This window comes from Vanessa cardui, chromosome 9 (genome assembly GCF_905220365.1).
Source record: "Vanessa cardui chromosome 9, ilVanCard2.1, whole genome shotgun sequence".
In the NCBI taxonomy this organism is placed as follows: Eukaryota; Metazoa; Arthropoda; class Insecta; order Lepidoptera; family Nymphalidae; genus Vanessa; species Vanessa cardui.
Window position 1 is genome coordinate 11,419,714 of NC_061131.1, and position 11,648 is coordinate 11,431,361.

At 34.3% G+C, this 11,648-nt stretch overlaps 3 protein-coding genes across 10 annotated transcripts in view; 2 read left to right on the top strand and 1 right to left on the bottom strand.

Moving 5' to 3' along the window:
- The window catches only part of LOC124532657 (histone-lysine N-methyltransferase 2C-like), a 30,543-nt gene extending 26,429 nt beyond the window's left edge, over positions 1–4,114 (top strand). For all 8 annotated transcript variants that reach the window (XM_047107692.1, XM_047107699.1, XM_047107695.1 and 5 more), the window contains 7 exons: positions 92–310; positions 905–1,057; positions 1,165–1,303; positions 1,414–1,693; positions 1,809–1,938; positions 2,044–2,226; positions 2,311–4,114. In XM_047107692.1, the coding sequence (XP_046963648.1) occupies positions 92–310; positions 905–1,057; positions 1,165–1,303; positions 1,414–1,693; positions 1,809–1,938; positions 2,044–2,226; positions 2,311–2,403 (1,197 nt within the window). In that variant the 3' untranslated portion in view covers positions 2,404–4,114. The remainder of the gene's footprint in view (positions 1–91; positions 311–904; positions 1,058–1,164; positions 1,304–1,413; positions 1,694–1,808; positions 1,939–2,043; positions 2,227–2,310) is intronic.
- A 2,162-nt stretch (positions 4,115–6,276) lies between these two features.
- LOC124532262 (GTP-binding protein SAR1b) lies at positions 6,277–9,748 on the bottom strand. Its single transcript, XM_047107055.1, has 5 exons — positions 9,557–9,748; positions 9,204–9,253; positions 8,006–8,125; positions 7,216–7,517; positions 6,277–7,104 (listed from the first exon to the last, which is right to left on the bottom strand). The coding sequence occupies exons 2-5, from the start codon at positions 9,244–9,246 to the stop codon at positions 6,988–6,990; spliced, it is 582 nt and encodes a 193-aa protein (XP_046963011.1). The 5' UTR covers positions 9,247–9,253; positions 9,557–9,748; the 3' UTR covers positions 6,277–6,987.
- A 638-nt stretch (positions 9,749–10,386) lies between these two features.
- LOC124532544 (40S ribosomal protein S14) lies at positions 10,387–11,588 on the top strand. The gene is made up of 3 exons (XM_047107494.1): positions 10,387–10,493; positions 10,673–10,917; positions 11,322–11,588. The coding sequence occupies exons 2-3, from the start codon at positions 10,681–10,683 to the stop codon at positions 11,538–11,540; spliced, it is 456 nt and encodes a 151-aa protein (XP_046963450.1). The 5' UTR covers positions 10,387–10,493; positions 10,673–10,680; the 3' UTR covers positions 11,541–11,588.
- Positions 11,589–11,648: the final 60 nt, after the last annotated feature.

Below are 11,648 nucleotides of genomic sequence, written 5' to 3' on the forward strand. Positions count from 1 at the left end.
CAAATTCGTTTGTTACTTTCAACATTCCAAATGCATTTACTTTTTTACTAAAATTTTGAAATTGAAATTGTGCTATAAAACGATGTTGCAGAATGAGAAAGACAACGAGCTGACCACGCTGAGCGTGGGCCGGCGCGTGTTCGTGTGCCGTGACGAGCAGCGCCAGGTGGCGTCCGTCATGCTGCACTCCGACACCAACCACCTCATCCGCGTGGGGGGCCTCATCTTTCTGAGCCCCGGACACCTGCTGCCACACCAGCTGGCCGCCTTCCACACGCCCAACTACATATACCCAATTGGATATAAAATCGTAAGTTCTCTATCCTTTTTGTGAGCGAAACTTTATACAAACAAATAAAATATATATTTAAGTATGATATGATATTATATGATATGCTATGATATGATACTTGGTGGTAGGGCTTTGTGCAAGCCCGTCTGGGTAGGTATCACCCACTTATCAGTTATTCTACCGCCAAATAACAGTACTCAGTATTGTTGTGTTCCAGTTTGAAGGGTGAGTGAACCAGTGTAACTACAGTGTAATACAAGGGACATAACATCTTAGTTCCCAAGGTTGGTGGCACATAGACAATGTAAGGAATAGTTAATATTTCTTACAGCGTCATTGTCTATGGATGTTGGTGACCACTTTCCATCAGGTGGCCCATATGCTCGTCCGCCAACCTATACCATAAAAAAATGATAAAATATAATTTTATAAAAAAATCGCAACAATAAAATAAATTGTTAATTAAAAATTTGAATACGATAAATATATTTCTACTGTTTCTTCACATACACTGTACCTAAATTAAAAACATAATATTATTTCACAATGATATCGTGTGTGATTTATAATTTGAAAATCGTGATCCCCAACCGCGTCGTCACATCTTCCCAGGTGCGGTTTTACTGGTCAATGCGGCGCGCCAACAGCCGCTGCCGGTACGTCTGCTGGATCTCCGAGGAGGAGGGCCGGCCGCGCTTCCACGTGCGCGCGCAGGACGAGCGCCAGGAGATGAGCGCGCCCACGCCGCGCGCCGCCTGGGCCGCCGTGCGTACCGCCTCTCACACGCCTCTATGCTATCATGACGTTATGCTTTAGCTGTATAATCTTTATATATGTAGCCAATGTTTAAATGCAAAACCTCTTCCCTTTAGGTCCTAGATGCTGTGGCCGCTCTTCGAGAAGGAAGGGGCGAGGAGGGCGTTTTAAAGCTGTGGCCCAACTACGTCACCGGGGAGGACCTCTTCGGACTAACCGAACCGGCCGTCGTTCGAGTCCTCGAAAGTTTGCCGGGTTCGATTTAATACATTCAATACAAATCTTCGTAAACCCGTAAATGTGAATTAAGGAGGTGTAAAATGAACTTAACGAGCAATATAAGAACCGCTCGCTTCGGCCCGCAGGCATCGAAACGCTGACCGACTACCGCTTCAAGTTCGGGCGCTCGGCGCTGCTGGAGGGCGGGCTGGCCGTGAACCCGTCGGGCTGCGCGCGCTGCGAGGCGCGGTGCGCGCGCTCGTGGCGCCGGCCCGCGCGCTCGCTGCTGCCCGCGCCGCCCGCGCCGCCCGCGCTCGAGCACGCCGCGCACCCCGCCTGCCCCTACTCCAAGCAGTTCGTGCACACCAAGAGCAGCCAGTACAAGAAGATGAAGCTCGAGTGGCGCAACAACGTCTACCTCGCCAGGTGCCTTTCATGTTTACTTCCCTCCCTAAAAATCGGCTCGTATTGTTGTTGGTCACTCTAACGAAGTTAGGAACAATCGACTCGTATTAACCATGGTAAAATGTTCATATTGCAGATCCAAAATTCAGGGATTGGGTCTATATGCTGCACGCGACTTGGAAAAACACACGATGGTCATCGAATATATCGGCGAAATCATTCGCTCCGAACTATCTGAACTACGTGAGAAGCAATACGAAGCTAAGGTAATCGATCGTTCTTAAATTATCTCAATGTTGATACGATAAATATTACGATTCGCTCAATCGTACCGAGCATCGCTCCCGTGCTGAAAAGTGATCGCTTCGCAGAACCGCGGCATCTACATGTTCCGGCTGGACGAGAGGCGCGTGGTGGACGCCACGCTGAGCGGCGGCCTGGCGCGCTACATCAACCACTCGTGCCAGCCCAACTGCGTGGCCGAGACCGTGGAGGTGGACCGCCACGTGCGCATCATCATCTTCGCCAAGCGCCGCATCGCGCGCGGGGAGGAGGTGACGACACTCAGCGCCGTAGAGACCAACCGTATTTAGTTGCCCCGGTGTATTCATACTTATTTATATTATATCATTTTGCAGCTGGCATACGACTACAAGTTCGACATAGAAGACGACGCACACAAGATCATGTGCATGTGCGGGGCGCCCAACTGTCGCAAGTGGATGAATTGAGTCCTAGGGAGACGAACGAGCTTCTCGCGTGGATAGATTCCATTAAAAGGCTATGATTGTAATAGTTGTAGGTACCAAAGTGATTCTACAATCCTAGCAAGAGAATATTTTCAAGCAATGGATTCCTCTTTTTTAAGCTGATGTGTGATCTTAACTATAAATAAGACAATATCGACAGAATTTTACAGATAGCGCTCGTTTTACGGCAATTTTGTAGGTCGGCCGTCGAATATTAAAACGTGCGGAACGCTTTGTACATAGTATATTGATTGATATGAAATCATTGTTGTTATTGAATTTTAATGTTTTAGATGTGAATGGTCCGGAAGTATACGTAGGCTTAGGTTTAATTTAATTTCGACATATTCTATGAATGTTCTTTATAGCTGCTTTATTTCCTTGACATATTATTATCTCTTAATTTGTTAATCGCTAAAGTTTATTTACTCGTTGGTATCAATTTTTATATTTTCACAATTAATAATGTAAAATTGTATATGTTTTTGTAAATGGTGTATCGTATTTCATCTTAGATTTCGCACTGATATCGATGTTTTCACTATATTATCAAATTAATAATTTATAAAAAAATATATTTTGTTATACCTTTGATAATCTCAACAGCGGTGTAATAGTACGACTTAGGTTAAGTTACCAAATAGACAAGTCTGCATTTAGTATCGCATAGCACGTGTTATTAGCTGTTTAATACATAATGCCACATCGTGCCTGACCAGTTTTGTATGAGTGTTTACGTGACGTACTTCTGCGTCCATCATTGTTTACTAGTTCGTAAAACTCGTGATTTCGCGTTTTCGTTTCAAAGTTCAGAATTTTCATTCAATTTTCTACTAAAATGCTATTTCAGATCAGAATCTCATAGAGCAAAACACTGCAGATCCCCCTCACATATTTGCAGGACTAGATGAAGCCTGTCGTCTTCAACTAGTAAATCGAAGCGCGATTTATAGATAGAATAATAGATGTAACATTTATGGAACCAAAATGTGAAAATTATTTTGAATGATCTTGACGATTTTGGAAATGTCTAGTTGAATTGTGTCTCATTTATAAACTGTAATGTAAATGGTCAGATGTAGGCTTTAAGAATAGTGAAGAATTAGTGAGACAAGGGTAAAGGATTGATTGCTAGTGTAGTCTGGGTTGGGATCGTGAGCGCCGGGAAATATTACGTATTCGTTATATTTATGCATAATGTCGCAACATTCAACAACAGAAATTCTCGAATCGTTCAACAACAAATATAATTTTATTATAATCAATCTCGTATAAGCAATGAAATTATATAGCGAACACGAAACCTATTAAAGGTAGATTTTTATGTAATGTAAACCCAGGTTGCCACCTTGTAACGTTTTCTCACGCAATTAGTAATTATAAGTTTTAATGTGCAATATCAAGTCAGTACCGATTGTAAATAATACCGACTCTGCTGCAGGTTTTAGTGAAATCATTTTAACTGATAATCATGTACTAGTTTTATGTTTTGTAAGCTGTTGAAGTGATATTACGTCGCTTTCCCATCAACTTATTTATTTAAAAGCATTCCCATTCGTTTACACATTAATAGAACTGACTATTGATTCACTAGACATATTTTTGAGTGCTAGTGAAATTATATCTTTTAGAAATATTCTATACTTAATATTTTTATCCCATTATTTTCTTTCATTAAAATTTATAAGTAACATAAAGCATTTTATTTTATATTTTGTGTGTGTTTTTTTTTTATTTGACTTGATATTTAACACATAATGAACGGAGAAGAAATTACCGCCAGGATGTTTATTTTTTTAAAAAACTTGCAAGGCTCAACTTCTCGCGCAAAAAAGAACAGATAATTATGTAGCTCTGGAAAAAAACAAGTGCCTTTGACAAGAGTGGTGAATTTGCTTTGTTTATTTACTTGGCACGTTTTCTGTTGCAGTTTGTCTGAATAAGCATACCTAAAAACATATTTTATTAAGCTTAGATTTGAATGAAACGACAGCATATTAAATGTCTACAATCGTCGAGACCTCCAACACTCAAATATTTATTTGTCATCCTCCTAATAAAGACCTTGGACGGTTTAAATTAGATAATTTATAGACATGACAAAAAATCTGTCTAATATAGCACTTCAGATGTTACTTTTCCATACTGAGGAGTTAGCGTCTTTTATATGACATCACAGAAAAATAAATTTCATTGAATTCTCAAACTTTCTAGTTTTAAAGTAAGTTCAGTGTAGAGCAGATTTAGACTACGTTTTAGAAAGTACAATGGTATTCATAGTCCAAGAGATTAGTTTTTCACAAAAAACTTAAATTACCAAATTAATAACATATATTTGGCTTGCATATATTTAAACATACAAACCGTATTCGGAAGAAGCTTTTTACAGGTATTTCAAACTTGAAAATGGGTAAGTTTTTATCTATTGTGATTGACATTTTATTCATACTAATCATCATAAGCTATTCATATCAACTGATTTTGACGACCAGGGTTATTGAATTTTAACTAATAAAACGTATCATTTCGATAAACTAATTCTCGTTGAGACTACGAGCACTACAGTTTTAAGCCATAATATATGTGGATGAAGTGTAGAATTATAAAAACAAGTTTTTGTTCCATATAAATTTTATTACAAACTTTTTGGACTTACTGCAAATCATTTACCAAGAATCAAAGTTATACCGAAGAAAGCAAACCTTTATGCAGCACAGAAACGGCTCGTCTTAAACATGTTATAACAAATTTTATTTCATACATATTTTATGCATATTACAATAATTTAATAAAGATAATTTAAAAGACAACTAATATTCGATAATCAAACAATAATTAAACACCTTTCTTTGTGCACCTCATACATATTTTTTACATAACAAAAAGTCTAACGCTTTGGGCACATTCGTAGACGAGCCGTTATTTTAACTCATAGTTAGAATAAAATTTTGTATTTACCGAAACAATAGTACAAGTAATTTACAAAAATATAATTGTTATATCGCTTTTACAAATATACAACACAATGAGCACTATCAAAGTAAGAGCAAATTATTACTCAATAAATGGAATGAAAATAAAATAAATATAGAAAAATGAATAATTATTGATAAAGTTATACACTGACATTCAAAACTGTACAGAAAAAATAGTAAAATTTACTATTATCATAAGGATAAATATAAGAAGAAAATAACCTACAAAAACTAAATATAATTTTATATATGTTGGCCAAAAAACTTAAAAGGTTTCACAAACCATAAAATGTTGGTGATTTTCTAATTGGAAAATAAGTTTAGTTTCTTTATGTTTAAAGTCTGAAATGAAGTATTAACATTTCTCTAGCATTATTTAATACAGGAAAACATAATGTAAATGATATTTCATCTGAAAATATCTATAATAAACAAAATCAATCCTATATAGTCCTTTTCTCAGATAACAGTGTTCATAACACAAACTCAGCTTAACCATCTGCCAGACAACTGGGAAGCGTCTCACAACGATACAAGGAAAGCTATTTGAATTGAAGTTTTTTTAAAAATTGCTTTAATATTTTAACTCGCTGACTAGTAACGCCTGGCTCGCAATATAGAAAAGTCGTTATCATTATTTTTGTACTATAATATGGGTCATAAGTACATCGCATGTAATGTGACTGTAGTTTTTATATTTTAAATGGCAATTTCAACAAATGATTGTAGTAATTTTGTAAATGAGGAACCTTTTGAGAAAAATGAAGATTATATGTAGTAATATTAATGCTACTATGCTCCATAAAACTAATGCAAAAATAAAGAAAGAGAAACTGAAATTTTATATGATTGTTTCAATTACGAAATAAAAACAATTACACATTTTGAAAACTTTTATTTGTGTTTTCAACTTGAAAATTATTAACAGTTCATCTGCTTACACCTTTTTAACACCCATCACCACCACCATAGCAACTTGTATTAAATGTCTGTTTTCTTTTAATCTCAAATCCCTGCATGAAAATCAGCTATTTAGAGATTTCATTGTTAACAGTTTGTTTTATGATATAATAGAAACCAGAGCCAATAATATTCCATTACTAGTGAGCGAGATGTCGGCTGCTTACACACGAGAGCAATTCCATACACAAACCAAATGTAGACTGTGATTGTCACTAGCGGTAAATCACTAATGTTCCTTTAAAATTGGGCACTAAAAATACTATAAAAATATAAATAATATTAATGCTCCGTTAGTTACTTAATAAAATTGAGAGCATTTGTATAAGAGGCCACTTACACCGAGGCCAATGTTGGTCATCATAAGTGTTCCTCAAATTAACATATTTTTAGTTAAAAATATTTAGTAAAATTGAAAGAGCTCCTTCTTAAACGGGATCTATAGGAAGTAGTTAGCTTTTTGAGCTATAGGAATAATAAACATTTGAAAAAAAAAATGATTTTAGAGCAATATTTTGACACAACATTGGACTCATCATATAAGACAAGCCTTAATTAAACAAGAAGGCTACGTGGGGGAGTAGTGACGAAAAGCGTACGGATATAAGCGAGCCGGAGCGTGTAAAGGCGCTCAGTCGATGTACTGCGCCAGCCAGCGGAAGCCCTCACCGTAGCCCTGACGCTTCAGCACCGAGCACATGAACAGTTCTAACGGCCGACCAGGTAGCTCGGATCGTGACACCTTGCCCTGAAATAATTAAAATAAATACTATAATTATATCAATTTGTAAATTTATTTTTCAATGATTGCAACTAAATCTTTAATAACATTATCGAGATATCGGCATGGCATGCTCACCTTTCCGGTGGTCTGCTGGTAGAGATTGAAGAACTGACGCAGCTCGTCCTCACTGGCCGCGCCGGGTTTGTCGATCTTGTTGCCGAGGATGAGCACGGGGCAGTTGCTGAGCGTCTCGTCCGTGAGCAGCGAGTCGAGCTCCTTCTTGGACTCGGGCAGGCGCACGCGGTCGCACGCGTCCACCAGGAACACGATCGCGTCCACGGCGGGGAAGTAGTCGCGCCACACGCGCCGCGCCTGCTGATGCCCGCCCAGGTCGAATGTCGTGAACCGCATACTGCCTATCGAGAGCTCTTCCGATGCTGTGGGCCACATTCACATTTTACTAAATAAATACATTCTAAATCTCTATGTCATTATAAAGTGACAAAATAGTTATTAAAATTTGATAATTTTATTAACATATATATATATATAGAATTGTAAATAATTATAATCATTTTTCGCATTACTAAAGTCATTTAATGTATTTTATAAACATGAAATCCATTTAATGTTTACAATAAACATACAACAAACGGATATGCCTGGTAAGTTAATTAAGTATATACTCTTAAATCATCAAAGATTTCTTTTAAATCTCCATATACACTGACCTACTTACTTTACTTTTGACCTACATTGATGTGGCTTGTGTATATGTGCATATTATATAGATCACAATGACAATCACTATCTCATAAAACAAACAGGCTTACGTATGTCATATATTGAAAATAGATAACTTGAAAATTTGCACTGAAAAATCATTTATAAATTATATATTATAGAAATAGTAAGAAAATCTTACTGGGATGCAATGTAGGTACATGTTGCGCTAATCTATCATCCTTCAGCATGTGCAATAATGTGGTCTTTCCGGCATTGTCCAGTCCCAGGAACAATAATTTTCCAGATTTCTTATACAAACCTATTAAAATTATACTATGAATTAGTGTTTATATAAGATTAAAATATCACACGCTCGGTGGATAGCATGTAATGTATTATATAATTAAATATATTTGTCGACTGGTGCTAAAAAGGCCAAAGTACATTCATAAGTCAATTTAAACCATATTTTGCTATTTTCTATCATATTTATGCTAAAACATAAGATAAACATTCATAATACCAATAATATTACACAAAATGATGATATAAAATAACTAATTCTGATTACCATTTTTAAAAATTACTGATATTGGCATTTTAAGCAACAGAACACAGTAAATATATAACCACAGTTATATGAGTGGTTAATACCATTATTGATGGACATTGAAAATTTATATCTTATAAATGAATACTGAGCCAACAATTGGATAAATATTGATTTAAGAATTTTTATTTAATTTACATTAACCTGTAATATACCTAGAATTACTAGACCATGCAGTTATAAAATATTTTTACTTTTAATATTATTAATAAAGTAGACTAATGAGAAAACTTCTCATTTTATAGCATCAATACTTATAAACAAATTAAACAGTACTTTAATAATATAAATTAACCAAATAAGTTAAAAAATGTAATTACAGTTAAATATTGGTTCATAAATACAATAATCATTCTACTTTTAGATTTAACCATGAGAAACAAAGTTATTTCTGATTGCTTCTGTATCTGGCACAATGATAATATACTAGTGATATAAATAACGTCACTGATATCTCAAACTTAATAAATCTCTTTTTTATATATTATTATTCATGTTTGTCAATTGTACAGTCAAGCACATTGTTACGACATTTATTAAGAATAAATTAAATGTGTGAAAGTGAATATTATACAACATTGTTCTATAATTATAGAACTAAAAACTTTGGATGCTATAATTATTGACAGTTGAAAATTTCAGATTATCTATGTGTTAAGAAATAACAATTTTCGTACTTATTATAGTCTCGAATAATTGTTTTATTTTCATATTGGTCACAAAAAGCTATGGATGGTATCTTATTTACGTATTACTTAAATACTAAAAAAATGTTATTATAGCTTACCCAAGAATCCCAAAACACCAGTAAACCAATCCCAAATAAACATTTTGAATCTGAAATAATTATATAGAAAAAATATGTTTAATTCAAAACATCGTATGCTTCTGCACAAAGAATATTCATATTAATCATGACTTGCAAATCCTGTAATTGTGGAGAACATTTAAACCCTGTACAGTGACTTTATACACAAAACATTTTCTTTAATGTAAGATGCAGTCATAATAATTTAACTCGATCGCAAATTCCAGTATTGCGATAATGAATTGAGTAATATGAATGACAGGACGTCATTTGCGTAGTTGAAACTTCCAATAAAATCTATCTAGCCCTTGATACCAAAATGAAATACTCACTTATTAAAATTGTACTAGATTAACTAACACTAAAGAAAGTTTATCACAATGTTTCGCGCTTATTTACAATATGTTTCGTCGCTAAAACCGACGATATTCTCAAAGCTTATATAGTTGAATACGATTACGATGAAATATCAATCTGTTGGCAATGACGTACACTACACTATTTCCGGAAGTTAGCCAGTTTAGTTTAGTTGTCACATTATAGGGATAAAAAAATTATCACACTAAATTGTACATTGAATACAAAATTATTTCAAATATTCAACCAGTTTCTTTATCTGAACTTTGAAGAAAAAATATTTTTTTAGAAGTCAATATTAAATATCTTCATATTTGTGTCTATATTGGTAAAATTTTGTAATGACTAAAACATAATTCATATTAATAAAAGATAAAATACTAACGATACCGAAGCAACATTAAAAAAATATATCATAATTATCATAGTTTTTGACGATTAAGTGTTATAAATATATAAATCATGTATACATGACATTTTTTGTTTGTTTCAGTTTTTTGTCTTTCGTAATAAGGTCATTTTGAATTTTGAATACGAGCATTTTTTAAAACAACTCCATTTAGAAAATAACTCATATATATATGCAAATATTAAGGTTTTATTATACCGTCTTTTGAAAATATGTTATTAATTGAAAAACAAATCGCAAAAAATACAATGCATCAAATAAGATAAGAAAAAAAAAATCTAAATATAAATATTTTTTAAATATGAGAGTTGGGTTCATTAGATATATATTAGATATAATATATAATACATATTTAAAATAATAGTACTGAAGACCTATTATAATTATTTTCTTAATTTGCTCAATATGGAATAATTTTATTTGACGTACACAATTAACATACACTTAATGGAAACACTGTTTGACGGAAGTCTTTCTAGTTTTGACAGCTTTCAAAGCCTAAGGTATCCGACAATTTTTATGTTTTAAGTTTATAAAATACATAAATATTAATGGAATATTGTTATAAAATAGTTAATTACTCCCTTTGAAATACGTGTACAATATTGTGGATTAATCAGTGTGCGGATGGCTAAGATTTTTAAAGGTTATAAAAGTGCTATAGAAGTGTTGTTACTTGCAGGCTAAACCATGGCACCAAGAAAAAACAAAGTTGCGAAAGAGGAGGTGCAAGTGACTCTTGGCCCTCAACATTTGGTCGGAGAAACTGTTTTTGGAGTGGCTCACATCTTCGCTTCCTTCAATGACACTTTCGTCCATGTTACCGATTTGTCTGGCAGGGAAACCATCGCCAGAGTAACAGGCGGTATGAAGGTTAAAGCTGATCGTGATGAAGCTTCACCCTACGCTGCTATGTTAGCCGCTCAGGTTGGTTAATTTTTGTTTCAAAAACAAATGTTGTTTTCGTTCTAACCTCAACTTTAACCAAGTTGTTAGATCTATTAAAAATTTGTTTCTAGTGATGCATTCATTAATCTATTTTTAATGATTTTTGAGGGAATACCATGTCAATAATGTTGTACTTTTTTGCTATTGTTTTAATTCAATTTATTAAAAATATAAGCAGGTGTTGTTTTTTAGATACTAAATAACTCAAAAGTTCAGACAAGAGGTACATTAGACTAGTAGTTAAAAGAAATAACTGCTAAAAATATTTAAAATCAAAAACTTGATTTTAATTATGATTGTTTAAAATCAATTTATTATATTTTGTTTTATTTTATTATCGTTTCCAGGATATTCTTGTTTTAATATAATTATAATATCTTTAGGATGTTGCTGAAAAGTGCAAGACACTTGGTATCACAGCCCTGCACATCAAACTCCGAGCAACTGGTGGTAACAAAACTAAAACCCCAGGACCTGGTGCCCAGTCAGCACTCCGTGCTCTGGCTCGGTCAAACATGAAGATTGGCCGCATTGAGGATGTCACACCTGTACCGTCAGACTCAACACGCAGGAAGGGTGGTAGACGTGGACGCAGGCTGTAATTTTTTAGTTTAAGCAACTGTGGACTGAAATATAAAAGGTTTACGGTCTATGTGTGTTTTATTTATATATAATTTAAGCATCATAAGTCATAATCTTACATTACTTGC